This window comes from Sminthopsis crassicaudata, chromosome 5, assembly GCF_048593235.1.
Source record: "Sminthopsis crassicaudata isolate SCR6 chromosome 5, ASM4859323v1, whole genome shotgun sequence".
Taxonomy (NCBI): domain Eukaryota; kingdom Metazoa; phylum Chordata; class Mammalia; order Dasyuromorphia; family Dasyuridae; genus Sminthopsis; species Sminthopsis crassicaudata.
This window is the reverse complement of record NC_133621.1, coordinates 283049047-283067602: the sequence shown is the minus strand read 5'-3', so window position 1 is coordinate 283067602 and position 18556 is coordinate 283049047. Positions and strand designations below refer to the sequence as shown.

The 18556-nt window shown below is 39.6% G+C and overlaps 1 protein-coding gene across 2 annotated transcripts in view; it reads left to right on the top strand.

Annotated features, from left to right (window-relative positions):
* CDK17 (cyclin dependent kinase 17) overlaps nucleotides 1-18162 on the top strand; it is a 142228-nt gene extending 124066 nt beyond the window's left edge. Inside the window, exons 11-17 of one of the 2 annotated variants that reach the window (XM_074271316.1) lie at nucleotides 2673-2793; nucleotides 4547-4644; nucleotides 7678-7783; nucleotides 12029-12071; nucleotides 14994-15084; nucleotides 15702-15779; nucleotides 16312-18162. In XM_074271316.1, the coding sequence (XP_074127417.1) occupies nucleotides 2673-2793; nucleotides 4547-4644; nucleotides 7678-7783; nucleotides 12029-12071; nucleotides 14994-15084; nucleotides 15702-15779; nucleotides 16312-16349 (575 nt within the window). In that variant the 3' untranslated portion in view covers nucleotides 16350-18162. Of the gene's footprint in view, nucleotides 1-2672; nucleotides 2794-4546; nucleotides 4645-7677; nucleotides 7784-12028; nucleotides 12072-14993; nucleotides 15085-15701; nucleotides 15780-15954 lie in introns of both variants that reach the window. The other variant, XM_074271315.1, reaches the window with a different exon arrangement.
* Nucleotides 18163-18556: the final 394 nt, after the last annotated feature.

Genomic DNA, 18556 nt, shown 5'->3' with positions numbered 1-18556 from the left:
TATATTCTGGGCATAATTCCAAATTACTTTCCAGAATGGTTAAGTCAGATTTCCACCAACAGTACATTAGTGTCCCAATTTTCCTACATCCTCTCCAAAAGTTATCATTTTCTGTCATTAGCCAGTCTTATAGTTATGAAGTGGTACTGATGAGGTATAGCCAAGTGATGAGGTCTAGATAAGGGATACCTAAATAAAATTAGGATTAATTGAGGTCTAATGGCAGGTTTGGGGTACAGGGAGTCAAATGGAGCTCGCCTGCAACCCATTGGATTTGGCAAAAAGATACAAAGTTAAATGAGTTCTAGTGGCGGCAAGAGTCCCCTATAAAGGAATTTACAGGCCCGAAAACCTAGATTGATTTAAAAAAAAAAAAAAAAAAAGGTTTATTGTAGGGTTTGGAAGTAAGGTTAAAGTCTGGTTAGTAAAAGGTATTAGATAGAGGAAGAAATACATTAAAAGTGGCAGACAGAGAGTCTGTGATGCAAAGCATGGTGCTTGTATGTTTTGACCCTCTGCCCAGAGATGATTGCAGCTTGGCCCTTTTATTTGCTTGAAGGGGCCTATGGGTGGAGTCCCAGGTTGATTCCTCGAGGGCCAGAGCCCAAGTTCGCTCAGATACAGATCTCTCCCCTTGGAATACAAAAGGGTGGTTTTGACCAGATCCTGTAAATCAAAGGTCAGTCCCAAAGGGGTTGGGGATCAGAAAAGGAATTTTAAAGGGGCTACCACCCGTGTCAGTACTGAGTCCCTCAGGATTGTTTTAATTGTATTTCTCTAATCAATAATGATTTTAGAGTGTTTTTGTTGGCTGTTTTAATTTTGCTATGGCTAGCTTTGATTTCTTTGGATGATAACTTACCTGTTTGTATCTTTTGACCATCTGTCAGTTGGGAAATATCTTGTACTCTTATAAATTTTACTCCTTTTTCTTTATATTTGGTATATATATTTCTATTTGGAATATATCTCTTTATCAAAGAAACTTGCTGTAAAATTTCCCCCCTAGATTTCTGCCTCCTTTATTTGTGGAATTTTGGTTGTGGTTAAAGAGAATTTCAGTAGTTACTGTGTAGTCATTGATTGCTTGCTTAATCATCTGAATATAATTCAGATATATCTCCTTATAAAAAAGAAAGGCAGAAAGTGCAAGATGAGAAGTCATTGTATAAGCATTTGCTTCCCATTTTCTCATCTCCATCTCTTCATTCATTTTCTAAATTTTCACTTCTTGTTAACAAGAAACAGTGGCATATACAAAATAATCAGTGAAAAAGTCATTAAAATCACACTACACCTACCACTTCTTTGTTTTGTTGCTGTGGATTTCTGGGCAAAGATTCTTAGAATGAGAAAGTTGAAGCTCTTGTCTTCAACTTTCACATGTAAAACAGAAAAGGAAAAGAGAGATAACTTGCAAAATAATTAAAGAATGCCTTTTCTTTATGATAGAGCAGCTTGGGTTCATTGAAATAAAAAGACTGTTTAATTGCTCCTGCCCCAAGTAACTGCCCTATTGTCTCCAAAATGTGTTGGAGGTCAGAACTCTGACCAAATCTGCTTCCTAAGAGCTCCCACAATTCACTCCCGGCCAGTGTCCATCCTGAGATCCTGTGGCTGCAGCTCACCACAGAGCTAGGTGAAAAGAAAGTGAATGGGGGAGGCCCCACCCACATGTCTGACTAGTTAGCAAGCAGCTGGTGATTCTTTACATTAGACCCTTTAGTATTAAAGCTAGTTGTGCTTTTTCACCTCATAGTTTCTGAGAAACACAAGGCTGTCGGAGTCCCGATTCTTCTTTCCAAGCAGGGAAGGAATAACCCAGAGAGAAGGAACACTGTGGGAATAGCCTGGTGGTGAATTTTCTTGCCCAGATAGGGATGATATTTTATTTGCATGATTCTACTTTCTGGTCTTATTGAGATAAAGACATCAAGCCAGGACAGCACAAAATGATCATCCTTCAGGCTGTGGACAATTTCTCACTGGTTGAATGAAGGAGGGAAATAATTTTGGACACTTATATATGGATTCTTGATAGATAATTATCTTTAAAATCACATGTAGTATGCATGTATCTCTGCCTTATACTTCATATAACTTTTAAAGTTGCTCCTTTCTCAAGCTGCTAAAAATTGTCCAATCTAACATTAATGTAGTTGGTTACTAGTTTCAGTTGTGTCTCCGTGGGATCTCATTTGGGGTTTTCTTTGCACAGAGACTGGAGAGGTTTGCCATTTCCTTCTCCAGCTCACTTTATGCATGAGGAAACTGAGGCAAACAGGACTGTTGCTCAGCTAATAAGTGTCCGACATCAGATCTGAATTCAGAAAGATGAATGTTGTGACTCAGACTTGGCATCTATGCCATCTCTACTGGAAGATCAGAGATATGGGTGCAAATTCCATCTGGCCTTTCTAGGTAGCCATGAATTTCCACAGTAGTAATAGTGGTAGTCTCAACAGAACCGGACTGATAATGCATATCTTTCACTTCATGAAGAAAGGAAAGAGGGCTTTATTTCAGTCATCTTCTTTTTGTTAAGGAGCTTCTGGTAAGTTTTGAGTAGTCATCAAAGGGAGCTCCCTTATGCCTAGGGTTGCAAGGTAGGAACACAAGTTTATTTTAAATCCCAGGTCCTGTATTCTTACACATTCTATTTTTCTGTGAAGGACTAGCGAGAGCCAAGTCAGTACCCACAAAGACCTACTCAAATGAAGTCGTCACACTCTGGTACCGGCCACCTGATGTTCTTCTGGGCTCCTCTGAGTATTCTACACAGATAGACATGTGGTGAGTGTGTGGATATGATGGACTATCTTGTGGTAGGCTTCCCTCCATCTATTCAGGTCACCTCCTTTCTCAGTCTTGTCTCCTTTTGGTATTCCTGTCTGTGCTTTCCTCCATAGAGGACCTGCCCCCTGTGTCAGCAGCTGTCTTCTGAGTTCTTTTAGCACCTTGGAGCAGGGTGCCAGCCTCCTAACTTGTTGTTTCATGGGAAAAGCAGTTTGGTGGAGAAAGTATCAGACTTGGAGTTAGGAAGACTTAGTTCTGATCCCCCTCGAGATACCAGTTGTGTGCCTCTCAGCAAGACACTTACATTGGATCCTGTTTCCTCAGCCATTAATAAATCCCCTGGCTCATTTATTGTGAGGACTCGGTGATAAAATATATGAAAAACATTTTGCAAATCTTGAGGTGCTCCATAAGTGTGGGTTCCTGCATGACCAGCCCATCCCCCCTGCTTTAGATACATAACGTCTCTTAACTCATGGTTGACATATTGGTTGTTGGTAGTAACAATTTGTATTTAAAAATACAATAAATTTCAGTGGTGCGAATTCCTTTTCGAGATGTAGCTCACAACACTTGCAAAGCTTGGTAGATCAGGATCTCTAAATTTAAATTGGTTCTCAAGTGATAGTCCATTGTCGAGACCCAGGAGATATTGCCCTTTGTTAATTCTCCTTTGACAATTCAGATCATCTTCACAATATTATTAGGCTTCAGGAGAGAACATTAAGATGGAATTACAGTGATCATTTGTGGGCAATTTTGTGCAGGGTCCTTATTATTATGTTAATGAAATTAAAAGCAATTCCATTTAATTAGCTCCCCTTTACTTATAAAATCATATATCTCCTTAGACTATTGTCCAAATTCCTTGGGTGACTTCAGCCTCTGAGTCTCTTTTCTGATTATTTCTTAAGTGAGCCCTCTGCTCCTGAAGCTGGTTTGTTCACTTCCCTTTGAAAATATCACATGCTCTCCTGCCACAATGCTTTTGCTTCTGATGATCTATCCATGAATGGTGTCCTGCATGCTTCTATAATCTGCCTGCTTCTATCCCCGCTTCTAAGCTGTATGTGTCTTCCTGAATAATCCAGACTCAGGGGATCTCCCCTTCCTCAGCTTTTGTAAAATGTATTGTCTGAAATATTCATTGAATGAAAATAATCCTCTGACTTTTAAAGTCTTTTTATCTGGTCTTGAATAATTATTTTAAATCTTATTGCTATTATTTTTTGGCTATTTCTTTTTATCTTGACTTGATTATAAATTCTTTTAAGATAAACACCTATCTTTTTGTCTCCACTTATAAGGGATGGCTTTCTTGAATAGGGAGGCATGATGTAGAAGCAAAATATATCAATAAATCAATTTTTAAAAAGAATTGACATCCTGGTTATGAAGATAAAACACACACCAAGGATGAGTAGTTCCAAAGAAAAATATTAAACTATATTTATCAAGTAAGAACTCTTGGAGTTAGAATATTGTGATGTGCAGAGTGAAATGTGTGGTATGGTACGACATTCTGGTCTGGGGCAAGGGGAGATTAGAGTGCTTTTCTAGGTTCAGTGAAATAGAGGGAGAGAACATTGTCAGCTAAATTAATTGGGTGAATTACAAGTCCAAAGGCAGATAAGGGAAATGTCTGGCAGCCATTTACTGGACCTGCAACTGAGAAATCTGGGCAGAGGCTCTTTACCAAATAAATATAAATAATATTTTCTCTTTCTTTTTTCCATTGCACATGCTAAAGGGGTGTTGGCTGCATATTTTTTGAAATGGCATCAGGAAGACCCCTTTTTCCAGGTTCTACAGTGGAGGATGAACTGCACCTAATCTTCCGATTGCTTGGTATGGCCATTTTCTTCTCCATTAAATCATGCCTGCACATTTCCTGCCTTGAATATATTGTATTTCCAAAGTTATCATGTCTCATTTTTGCATCATCTTTATTTTTTCTATCTCCCCTCTCCCATAGCAATTCAATTCAGTAAGCATTTATTAATAATCTATTATAGGCTAGGTTTTGTTTTGGTTTGGTTTTGCTAAGAGTTGGGGATATAAATAAGAAGAAAAAGTGCCTCAAGGATCTTACAATCTAATAGGGAAGGACACTGAAAAGGGTTGGAGATGGGTGATTGGGGAGTCCTCTACGAAGAAGGCTCTAGGAGGATTCGCTGTCCTCCCCTCTAAACACAGGGGAGAGGGAGCAGATGGCCCAGAACTGAGAACTGGCATGTTTTTTGGGAGGAACAGTGCAAGGGTCATGTCAGTGGGTCAAACTTAGGGGACAGGGAGGAGTGGGAGAGAAGGAAGACAGTCTGATTGGGAAGGCCAGGGGAGGCCCAGCAGAGAACCTGGTATTTGATGTTAGAGAAGAGAGAGCCGCTGGAAATTATGGGCTGGGGCAGTGACATGACTAGACGACTCTTAAAGTTGATCACTTTGACAGCAAAGTGGAGGTTGGACTGGCATGGAGAGAGACTTGAGGACAACAGAGCACCACTAGCCTCTGTAAATAGTCCATTTGTGAGGTAATGAGAGCCTATGCCAGGTTGGAGACAGCATCAGAAAAGAGAAAAAAGAAGAGATTTAAGAGGTGAAAACAAGTTTGTTACCTTTTGGATGAGGGAAGAAAGTGCCTTTTCATAATTACTTTACCATACATTTTGATGTTTTGTTGTTATTATTTGCTACACATTGTGGTAGCCATTGTGTATATTGGTTTCCTGGTTTTATTGTTTTCTTTTTGCATCAGTTTGTATAAATTTCCCCTGCTTCACTTTGTTCCTCATATTCATAATTTCTTAAAATTCAATAATCTTCCAATACATTCATATACCATAATTTGTTTAGTCTTTCCTCTAAGTCGATTTGCCTTTTTTTTTCCTTTCCTCTTTCTTGAATACTATAAAACATATTGCTGCAAATATTTTGATTTATTGTATAATTTTTCTATTAGTTATTGACCTCTTTGCCATAGGATCTTTGGGTCAAAGAGTTTGAACATTTTAGTTAGCTTCATAGCAGGATTCCAGAATTTACAGAATGGTAGAATCATAAAATCCAACGATTCAAAGGAAGCTCAAAGATAATCTGAATTTGGAGAGAATCTTTAAATTGTGAAAATTGATCCTTTGGAGAGAGCCATCTACATCCAGAAAAAAGACTGTGGAGGCTGAAGCAAAACATATTTTCACTTTTTAATTGTTGTTTTCTTGCTTTTTGGTTTTTTTTTCTCTTTTTTCCCCCCATTTTTGATCTGATTCTTCTTGTGCAGCATGATAAATACAAATTATGTATAGAAGAATTGTACACATTTAATGTTGGATTATTTGCCGTTTAGGGGAGGGAATGGAGGGAAGGGAAGGGAAAAAAATTGGAACACAATGTTTTACAAGATAAATGTTGAAAATTATCTGCATCTATTTTAAAAACAATAAGCTAAATTTTTTTAAAAGAAAGAAGATTGAATCCTTTCTATAGTATTCCTAATAAGTACTCATCCAACCTCTGCTTATATCTTTTCACTGATGAAGAGCATGACTAGCTATCAGGGCAGAACATTCCATTTGAGAGCAGTTCTGAGATTTATTAAAATTTTCCTTAATAGGGGCAACTAGGTGGCGCAGTGGATAGAGCACCACCCTTGAGTTCGAATCTGCTCTCAGACACTTAGCACTTCCTAGATGTGTGACCCTGGGCAATTCACTTAACCCCAGCCTCAGGAAAAGAAAAAAATTTTTTTTCCTTAATATTTATTTGAAATCTGCTTCACTTGTCATTCCATTGGGCCTAATTTTGACCTTTAAAGTCAAAACTACATGTCTGGTCTTATACAACAACCTTTTAAATATTGGCACCTGAATGATTCTGTCTCCCCCTAAGTTTTCTCTTTTTCATGATAAATATCCTTAGCTCCTTTAAGAGCAGTCATGTCTTCACATGACTTGGTTTTGAGTTCCAGCACCATCTTAGTTTCCTTTTTCTGGACACACTGCAGCATGTCATTTCATATGATGCGGATTTTCTCTAATTTAAGAAATGGTCCTAAAGGCTTGTAGTGCATGAAAAATTCCCCTCCAGTCACACTTTATTCTGAATGTCTCCAAATGTATCCAGACTGGTCCTTAGGCATCAAGCACAATCAGTCTTGTGCCTACAACTACCCGCCATGGAAGCATGACCACCCTTGTTCCTATTGGCTGCTGTATATAATCTGCTGGCTCTGCTATTTTATTGAACATGTGTATGTGTGTGCTCTTTATGTACACTTTTGCAAAGGAATCCATGGCACACACATGATATCTGAAGATAGTCAGGCTTAAAGCATTGTGAGGTAGACATTGACTAGAGTAACTGTTACTGCTGATGAAATAGTCATCTTGCTCTTCTGTCCTCCTGATTTCCCAAGGGCAACTCAGGGTATCAGCAACCCAGGGAGATCTATAGCCTTGTTAAGATAGCTCTTATTTTACTAATAAATAACTGCTAGCTTTCTTGACAGCCAGATGAAAGAAATGCAGACATTTTTGTTCCTATGGCCCAGTTATGTACTTCACATAAATCCAGACTCATGTAAAGTCTGGCCTTTCTCTTTCAGTAAAACTTAATAAGCATATAATAAGTGCTTACTCTATATATGCCAGCATTGTACGCTGAGATTACAGATACACACCAGAAGATAGGTGCAGCTGAGCTTGAGGGGTTTATGTTGTAATGAGGAAGAGGGCACATAAAGAAGGTTGAACAGAGCTAAGGAAGGAAGAGGAAGGGCACTTAAATTCCCCTGGTGAAGGCAGCCCAGGAAATACCTTTTAATTTTTTTTTTCTGTGACTCATTTCTGATGGAATTAATTGTGTATGTATTCTTTTCAAACCCAGGCACACCATCTCAAGAAACCTGGCCGGGTGTTTCTTCAAATGATGAGTTCAAGAACTACAACTTTCCTAAATATAAGCCACAGCCACTCATCAATCATGCGCCCAGGTATTTTTTTTTGTTTGTTTCATCAATAAAGACTGTATTTTTGTTTTGTTTTGTTTTGTGATTCTCAGTACTTGCATCAGTTGTAGCCAGAAATGAAAACAGATCTCAGGGTGTGTATTTGCCCTTTGTGTTTCAGAGCTTTCTCTTCTTACCTTCTCAATCTGCTGGGAAAAGCCTTTTTTTTTTTTTTTTTTTTTTTTAACTTAGAAAAACAACATTAATGTGAATATTAGCATAAAATGATCAAGAAAGAAATAGGGAAAGTGAAATTTTAGAGGCCATTGTCTTTTTATTCAAAAAATATTTTTGTATAAATTTGAGGCCAAATTATGTGACTGCTCTCCATGGAAGCTTCTTCCCCCTATCCTCACCCACTGTGCATCCTCCTTCCTCCCTTCCATGGTGAGGTAGCTTTAGGCCTTCTGATCATCCTGAAGGATCTCACTGTAAATCTTGTCTGGAGCATCCCCGCTGGCATCTCAGTGCCTTTGTTGTTCGTCCCTCAGTCTCCCTCCACAGCCGGGCTTCTTTTCCTTTCAGCCCACGTGGGTCCCCAGGGATGTGTTCTTTACGCCACTTCTCTAACAATAGTTATTCTTGGATGTATCTTGCCACTTGCTGTCACACCCACCAGCATCTTTCCTTTGGGTCCCCTGATTTGGACTCTTCCATGATTCACAGCCATACAGCACCCCTCGAAATCTGTGGTGGTTCAGAGCACAAGGTTTTGAAGCAAGAAGCTCAGTCAGTGCTGGCTCATTCTCCAAATAAGTCTGGATTCTCCCTTCCTGTTCTCCTCTAGGCCTCTTGCATTACCCACCTTCAGTACCTATCCATGACACTCATGTTGACAGATCAAACCATCCTTGATACAGGCACATTTTTCACCCACTTGGCCTTTTCTCTTTGAATTACTAGGCTGATCTTTTGAGTGGTTGTGGATTTCATTAAGTTTCTGTAGTGTTCCAGAGCTCAGTAAAATCAGTTACACAATCCAGAATCAGCTCCTCCCAACCACAGAATAAAATATATGTCTGATTTCATGCTTATGGATACACTCTTTGCTGAAGCCGGGTGTAGCCCTCTGTAACTAAGTAGGTGATTTGGAGGAACCACAACTGGACCGAGCATCCCATTGCAGCCTCCCTGGTGACAAGCTTCTGAGCTCTCCTGGGTTGGGCTTCCGGTCCTCAGAGAAAAAGCTTTCCAGCTTAGGTGGGAGTGTATGCTCTTTGGGATTAATCACAGAGACCCTCCAGGCATAGTCAGACTGTGAGGGGCCAGATGAGGAAGGGGGCCATGCACCACCCTGCAGATGAGGTGATTGACAGGTGGAGAAATAGCCTCCAAGCCAGTCCTTGGAGCATCACGGTGTGGACCCCAAGTATCTGCCTGTGAGCCCAGCATTCAGGCCGCTCTGCTCTCAATTTGTGAATTCTTTAAACATCTTCAACAAAGCTGACTTCCACAAGTGCTGAATACTTTCATGGGTCCATAAAAGATTAGTCCTAGCACATCTTGTTTAAACTTAAAGCTTTCATTAAACTTTGAAGGATCCTCAAATCTGTGACATGTTTCACATCCTCCAATGTCAGATTGAAATAATTCCAAAGATAAGCAAAAAATGGGCTATTGTTGTCCTTTTTCAAGATTCTTATCAGGGCATAAAACTTGATGAAAAGTGAAACATTTAATGACAATAGGAAGTTTTTCAAAATGATTTTTTTAATAACTTTTGTATTTACATTGCCCACATTTGCCTTTGTATTCCTCCCCTCTCCCCTTTCACAGAGATAATGAATCTATGAATCTTTTCCTAAAAGTAAGAGAGAGAAATTTGCCAAATCAATCAGAGGTCCATTCCCCAGGGCCTCCATCTCCACCACGGAAGAGGGATCTTCTCTTATCTCTCCTTTGGGCCATGCCTTTGATTTGTAATTGTGCAACATTTGTTTTCAGTTACTCTGTGGCAGTTCTGTCCACATATGTTGTTGGGTCTATTGCTTTGTCGCTTGTTGTCCTTGCTCTGTTTCCTTCACTCTTCATTGGCTTGGGTGAGTCTTCAAGTTTGCCCATTTCTGTGTTAATTCCATTCCTGCACGTGCTGGTGGTCTCCCTGGTTTCCCTTCTGGCCTTGACCTTCTTTGGACAGAGGCCTTAGCACTGAGATCTCCAGGTCAGCCATTTGGACAGTAGTGACCTTGACCTGCTCTTTCTCTGCTTAGATTCATGGCCTCCTACCCATTTCTTTTACTGACAACTCTGACTCTCAAAAAGTCTGCCTTTTTGTGTTCTCAGGCAATTGAAAGCTCAGCAGCATAGTTGCTAACACCAAAAATATTTCCAAACCACTCATGGGACTCAATGGCCGTTTGTTGTTGCTGTGGCAACTGATCTAATGTTGGCCAGATCTTCTTTGGAGGAAAAATCCAGTGTTGTTTTTATTCCACATTTATTCTCTGTTTCATATTTCACATAATTATTACCATTTATGTATTTGTAGCATGGGCTTCTTGCTGCTTTTTCCAGGTCTATTCCTGAAAATGCTTCAAAAATTTTTTTGTATTGCCATCTCTGATACATACACTTTCATCTTCCTCTTTTCCAGTGAGCCAGTATTGTAGTGCCCTAAGAGCTGGTGTCTCCAGCCCATGCTTTCTCTCATCACTGAATGTGTCCAAATATCAGAGTGGGCAAGAAAGTGAGGCTGCCTCCCCCTAAGGAGCAGGGTCTGGGCACTTTTCTGGAGTCCAGGACCTCCAGAAAGCATTCATAGAAGACTGGCTTTACACACTTGTTTTTGCTCATGAATTTTAAAGGCACATCAGCTTGTGGGCTTATGGTGAAGAAGTGATATTGTCAGGAGACTCCCTAACCTCCTTCCCCTCAAGAAATTATTGCAGTTACTTGGAAATGGCTTGTTAATTGTTTGATCTTTCATTGCTATTACTTATAAGCTCCATGAGGGCAAGGAGATATGGTTAGTCTGTCCCTTCAAGGACCTAGGTCACATAGGCCCTCCCTACAGAAGGCCTAGTAAATCAATTCCCAAGACATCTTGGGTAGTTAGGGGCCAGTCACTTCTCTTTGAAATTAAATCTTTAATCTTGGCTCTTTATATATTAAATTTTCTACTGATTTCGGGTCTGTTTGTGAAGTACCATGCCAACATTTAAACTAACCCTTGCCTAATCCTGGTAGCTTAGATAATGAAACCCTGGGGCCCAAAAGGAAAACTGCTATTTCACCATAGCCCACAAGACTTAACTCACCTGTCCTCAAGAACAGAAGACAACATTCCTCTCGGGCCAGTCACTTCTCAACAACAGCTCTGCTTTGTCTTTTGCATCATCTGTTCTTCATAGGGGCTTTAAAAGAATGTTTCTATAATGAGTCTGATTTTGCCTAGCAGCAGACTTTCCCCCAAGATAAGGTAAGGTATTGGTTATTCCATCAGAAATCTGACCTTTTGGAAGGAAAAAGATCCACATGTGCAAAAATGTTCGTAGTAGCTCTTTTTTTGTACAGAAGAATTGGAAAAGGAGTAGATGCCCATAAATTGGGAAATGGCTAAGTTGTAGTATATGAAGGTAATGGAAAATTGTTTTATAAGAAATAATGAACAAGCTGATTTTAGAAAGTCCTAGAAAGTTTTACATGAACTGATGCTGAGTGAAACAAGCAGAACTAGGAATACATTATACACAGTGACAGCAAAATTGTGCAATGATCAACTATGAAATACTTGGTTCTTTTCAGTAGTTCAGTGATCTAAGGCAATCCCGATATACTTTGGATAGAAAATGCCATCTGTATCCAGAAAAAGAATTATGGAGATTGAATTTATCAATTTATATTCATTTCTTTTTTGATGGTTTTTTTTCCTCTTGTTCTGATTTTTCTCCCAACATGATTCTAAGGAAACGTGCACCCACAAATATTAATTATTTTTTAGGAAGGAATCTGCCCTTTCCATAACATTATTTGTAACTAAACATTTAGTCTCTTGAGGAAACATCAGTTTCATATCCTGTCCACTTCTCAAAGGACTTGAAACAGCTTCTAGCTGATACACAATGTTTTGGTGAGATATTTGAGCATAGAACAGAGTCTGCCTGAATGGGAGCTTTCAGCATAAGAGCTGAGCGGATTCCAACAGTAAATTGGTACATTGGGTTCTTAAGTTTTCTAGTAGCTAAGGCAAAAATATAAATTTAAAATTAATCACTTATTTGTTGTTTTCAGGCTAGACTCTGAAGGAATTGAATTGATAACAAGATTTCTTCAGGTAAGTTGTACATTTTGTTTGTTTTGCTGAGGCATTTGGGGTTAAGTGACTTGCCCAGGGTCACATAGCCAGGAATTGTTAAGTATCTGAGACTAGATTTGAACTCAGGTCCTCCTGACTTCAGTGTACCTTATATTTTAGTTGTTAAAATGTTAAATGGGCAGGTGTGCAACATAAGTTTTCTCAGAGTGGAATGCAATTTTAAAAGGGTATCCTAATTTGGAGACCTATGAATTCATGGATAAACAGCCCCTCTGGTCTGAGTTTCCTCTGCTCTGAGCCACAGAGGGACCTAGAAAGGGAAGGCCTCATTCATGTTCAGACTTCATGGGCTTAGATAGCCCAGATTAGTAAGAAAAAATGTCTGCAGATTTCAGGCCAATAAGCTTGATTCCGTGTCTGCCAAAATGTTAGCACAGTTCATTAAAGGGGTGCTTTCTGAACACTTAGAAAAAGAGTCAGTATGACTGCTTCAGTGATAGGTTCTGGCTGATGAACCTCATTTCCTTTTTTAATAAGATTACATGCCAAATAGATGAGAGGAATTCTGGAGGCATGGATGATTACCTAAAATTCAGCAAAACCTTGCAGAATAGAACAAAGTGAGGTAGCAGTTACAGCAAAGAAGATTCAGAATTAGTTGAATGACTGGTCCTTGGAAGCCAGTATTACCTGTAAAGGTCTTAAAAAGGAAAGTACCCCAAGTTTCTATCCCTCAATGCCCTGAGCTCTTGGAATTTTGATTAGTCACTTGTACAGATCCGCAGCTAGCATATTGAAGGTACTCTTAAGTTTTCTCTACTTTATACTCAATATCCACCTCTCTTTTGACTAATGCTTATATACCATAGAGTGTCAAGGTCCCTTGACATCCCAGTTAAACTCCTACAGGTGTTCTGTTTTTCCGTCTCCTTCCTAAAATGTGTCACCGGGAAGTAAACACAATCCTTCAGGCATGATCCAGGACTAAACACAGTGGAAAACCAATGACTACATTTGACTATATTAATTAATTTGCTTAAGGGGAATCATTAGGCCTCAAAAGTAAATTAGGTATTGGACAGAAAAGTGTTTACTATAGGCAAGGAATTACATAATATGTTCATCACAACAATCAGGCAGCATGTACTAATGGGCACTGTGCGAAACATTGGGATTCAAAGATAGGCAAAGGTATTTGCCTTCGAGGACCTTAAAGACTAATGGGGGAGAGACAACATACAAAGAATTGTCTATAGACATTTTCTTAGGGATAGGGATATATAAACATGTGTATATGTTAAATTGGGGATAATCTCAGAAGGAAGAGATTTAAAATTAAGGACCATTGAGACAGACTTGGGACCATAGTTGAGACTTGAAAAAAGCCAAGAAAATAAGGAGCCCAAGAGGAAGAAGCATTCTGACCATGGGGACAGTCCATGAGGATGCTTGGCGTAGGGAGGTGGTGGTTGGTGTATATGGAGCTGCCCGCGGGCCAGTGCGCCTAAGAAGGGAAAAGTTAGGAAGGAGCTAAGTGACAAAGAGTTGAGAACACCCACTGGAGGGGAGCAGGGCACAAGGAGCCTGGGGGGCAAGGGTGGGGGACAGGGACTGGCAGCACCGGAAAGAGAAGGAGCATGAGGGTGGGCATCAAGAGCCTTTGGCAAGGAGTGGCCAGAGGCAAGCCTTGGTGTTGGAGGTGTGGTGTCCTTGGCAGTGATGGGAGAGTTGGGGGGGAGGGGCAGGAAGAAATGTGGTTCTAATAAATAGTTGGAGATGGGAGAGTGGAGGTCGGGGGAGAACATCTGAGAATCATCTGCTTAGGAAGGATCAAACAAATCCTGGCAGTGGAATAGACCACAAAATCAGGGCGCATACAGGGAAAGGAGAGGGCCTGTGATAGCTTCACAGGGACCCCCAGGTAGCAGGTCTGACCTGGAGCAGAAAGAGGAGAGGGAAATAGCAAAGGGGAGAGAGAAAGACAAGAATGTCATCAGGAAGCAGAGTGTGGTGATAATGGCAGGAGCCAGACTGGTGAGGAAAGGAAATGAATGCAGCTGTTGTAGGTGGGCTTCTTGAGGAGATCAGGGGCTAGTGCAGAGGGGTGATTGGCTTTGACTGCTTCACATGGAGGAAGAGAAGGCAGGAGAAAGCCAGTGAGTGGAGAAGAGAAGAGTGTGCTCTTTATATGCAAAGCCCCGGTTTGCTCACTGAGAGACTTTCATTGATTTGTAGAACAATTCACTTTGTCTAACCACTCACTCCCTACTCACCCCGGTTTATTAAATGTAACATTATTGTAGATATGCCATGGAGTTTATCAGAGGGTTTAGCTTTGATTTTGCTGATTTGTCAATAAGATTCAATAGCTAATAATTGGTCCACCTTTTGATGTTTAGACACATGTATATATTGGCTTTATGTTAAAAAATTAATATGCTATATCATTACCTGTACAAATATGCCTACAGGGATATATAGATTTTTCTTTAATCATTGCTTTCTCTTGGGAACTGAGACAGAATCTCTTGGCTTCTCTGCTTGAAGCTTGCAGTGAATATAGTCATGGAGCAGATTAGATAATGGAGGCATCAAGGACATTTTGAATTAGATTGCAAAATAATTTTGGACAGTGTATTATAGTATTTTATTAATCTTTTGTGTTAAAAAAGGAAAACTCACTCAATATTAGCTAATCCCAGTCTTGATTCTTGTCCTTTCAAAACCTATAGGGAGACCTAAATTATGTTAGAAAAGATTGATATTCTTGGAAAACCACCTTTCTTTTCTCTCAATTTGAAATAATAATCTAGATTTATAAATGCGCCCGATGACCAAGAGTAGACAGGTATTACATACAATATTTCTCTGTATTTTTTTTCTGATGATAGGATGATTCCAAGAAAAGTGAATGAAATGATTCCTTTGGTTTTTTCACAGTATGAGTCAAAGACAAGGGTTTCAGCAGAGGAAGCCATGAAGCATGCGTACTTTCGAAGTCTGGGAACAAGAATACACGCTTTACCTGAAAGTAAGAGGAATCCAGAGAATGTTTTGGATCAGAATTCCAAAAAGGGATAGTTTAGTTTTATGTCCATTTGTTCTTGTGCACCCTGTGTTAGTATGTTAAACTTGAATGGTCACAGTTAATTTTTGTAAAGAAACCAAAATGTACCTTTTTTAGTCAAAGACTTGTGATATGATTACCAGTCTACACATAGCTGTAAATAATGTGATTTTGTTATGAAACAAAGGTCACCTTTCCAAGACCAAGATTTTCTTTTAGAAATATTTTTCTCTTAATGTACAAGATATTGATTCTTCCTTCATTCACTTTTTATCCTCTTTATGTCATCAACAGTCAGCTTTCATTTCTGCTGATGTAAAATTCTTTTCATTTAACCTTTGTAGGTAGCAAAGAAGTAATATTTTATGCTTAGAGAAACAACTATTATAAAGCAGAAGTAGGAAGAATGGTTATTTGGGAGAAAATATTTTGATTTTCTTCATCTTGAAATTGGACAGTGTGCTGACTGAACAATGGGATCCAAACTTTTTTTTTTTTTTTCAATAGTTTCAACACATTTATTTAAAATTCTAAATGATGATACTTTACTTTCATATCTGAATGTTTTCTTCTTATTCTAGGTGTCTCAATATTCAGTTTGAAAGAAATTCAATTGCAAAAGGACCCGGGTTTTCGAAATTCTTCCTATCCAGAGACAGGTGTGTTTGTAATAAACCATTTCACGTGTCGATCTTGAATTTCTGAATGGAAACAAGCTTTTTGTTTATAAATTGGTTAGTAATTTTATTAATGTGAAACTCAGTGTCCTGTGCATACCACAATGGTATACTGTTAGAACTGCACGTAACTCGCTTTTCTATATGACGTGGGCAGCTCAGTGTATCTTCAGAGAGAAATCAGACTCAGTCCAGTGAGGGGGCCTGAAAGCTACTGAAGCCACAGAGACCTTTGACCAGTGAGCTGGCTTGATCCCTGAACGCGCCATTGCCCGGTAGCCGAAGCCGAAGATGCACCTTGTGCTTACCTAGTCTTCAGGTTCATCACTTGGAAGCATAGAAGCTATAGACTGACCCCGTCCTCACATGGGCGCATTAACAAAAGCCAGCGCCGGTCGCCCTGACCGCCGAGTCTGAGCTTTGCTGGTGGGAACGTGGTGTGGCCTTGAGTCACCAGATCTGTGGGGTAAACTCTGAACTCTGAACTGCCTCACCCAATGACTTTATATTTTAGGACACGGCAAGAACAGAAGACAGAGCATGCTCTTTTAAGTTCGATAGCAGGATTTCAAGCCCGGCCCGGCCTCTCTTACCAAGCAAGGACTCAGCTCTGGACTTGGATCTTCGCTTGTCTACGCTGTCCTATTCCCAGTGGAGTCTTTTTATTTCCGATCTGCAGATTATGTTTTTATATTTGTTGTCACAGTGTGACAATTTCTTGTACAGTTGGTTTTAAGGTCTCCTCTGCCATTAGAGCCAGTCGGTTACAGCTATTGGTGTAACTGGAGCTGCAATTTTTGTGCAGGACTGAGAAACACAGTGCATTATTTATTGCGGAATCATTGCTGCTAAGTAACTACTGTCTGTCTATTTAACACAACAGTTGAATGCCTGAAGAAGTTGCAATGGCTTTATGATATGTGAATGCATCTGTTTCTCCTCACAAACTGTTTGACTGCTGCAGTTTTTGTTTGTTTGTTATTTTTATTAAACTGCAATGTTTCCTGGAATGTAAACTTAGCTTTGCTTAATCGTAAATAGGTGAACCATTTAATGCTCTAAGTTCATGAGACAGTTTCTTATTTAACATTGGCGATGTGGTAGTTCTGAGTTTTATAAGCACATTATGTTTAGAAAAGCACGTGACGCACAAGGTGATTTTGAGCAAGTGAATGCCTACCTGCCCACCTGCCTGGGGAGGAAGGCTAAGGCAGGCAAGGAGGCAGGAAAGATTTACTTTCAGAAGCCCAGAACTTGAGCCACGTGGATTATTTATTTGCCACCGCTAGTTTAGCAACGTTTGCATGCTCCTGAACGTTGGTATACAATACATTAACCTTAATTTATGTTGTGCTTTAATCCAGCAAGGACTAATTCACACAGATCCATTCAGATGAACCTCTCATCCTGTTATTCGTCTGAAATATTATTCTCGAATTTGATGAGAAGCAGGATGATTTTCTTTATTGGAAGAACATATTTCATTTCCTACTTTCCTCCCCTCCTACTCTCTCCTTCCCCTCTCCACTTCTCCCCTGCCCCCCATGATATTTACTTGGAATCAGCTGGAAGCTGTGATAAGATACGTGACATGAGCCATGATTAACTACGTACTCTTCCCAAAATGAGAACTTGGAGGCTTTTTTAAAAATGTCGCCAACCTCTGTTTACCAGAGATGACAGACATTACGGCTGTGCCTGTGCATCTCATTGGGTGTCAGAAGGGCACCTTGGTGGATGATGGGAACAGTGTTTTTAAGCATTTGTGTTCACCATTAACAATTAGTTGTGTAGTGCATCTTACAGACTGTAAATCTTTATTGGGATATTTTGAAATGGTCATGTAAATCTCTGGCTGGTATATCATGAAAATAGTCATAGACAACTTAAATTTTTTCCTGATTATTCACTGTAAAAACATTCAGGGGTCCTACCATTTCTGTTCAGGAAATCTTGTAGTTTATTGTTATTTAACAGTATTAAGTGAATTTTTGTATATTTCCTTTTAACTTTATTTGTGAATAATGATTGTGGCATGTTTGGGGGGGTGTTTTATTAATAGTTCATGATACTGGTAAATTTAATTATTTTGGGGTTTTGTTGTTTTGTTTTGTTTTTGTTTTTTTTTTTTTTTTTAATTTTCTGGAAGAAACAGATTCATGTATACTGGTGAATATTGGACCACTACTGCTTTCCAGCATTTGTAAACTGGTTTTACGTAAAATCCTGTAGACCTAACAAACTGCTGTTATTTCTTAACTGACAAACACGTATTAATATTGTACTTTTGAAAGTATAAATATTATGTGGAATTCCTCGGTTTTGTTTTGAAGTTTATAATAACAAAATCTCCATGTTGTTAAAATACGGCTTTGTTGAATTGTGATTCTTCCACAGAAAAAGAACCATTGGGTAGAATAGAGTCCTCCTTCGTTACCCTTTATGTCTCACATCTCTTGGGATACTTGAGTACTGAAGCAGTGGTGGTAAGGGCCTGATATCTTTGGGGAAGGTCCTTTCTGATGCCTTGGTTGTGTGGGGGCTAATTCTTACATGGATCAGTGGGATAGGAGTTTTATGCATTAGGGGGTACGTGTATCAGAGCTTTCAACTGCTTCGTCCCCAATGCCTGATTCTCTCAAGAAAGGCGAAGAAACATTTCCAGTGATTGTCATCCAAACTCTGCTGGGGATGCCTGGAGGGGCTGCTTTGTGTCATTTGGGTCTGTCTGGAAGCAAGCCCCTGCTACATGATACCTA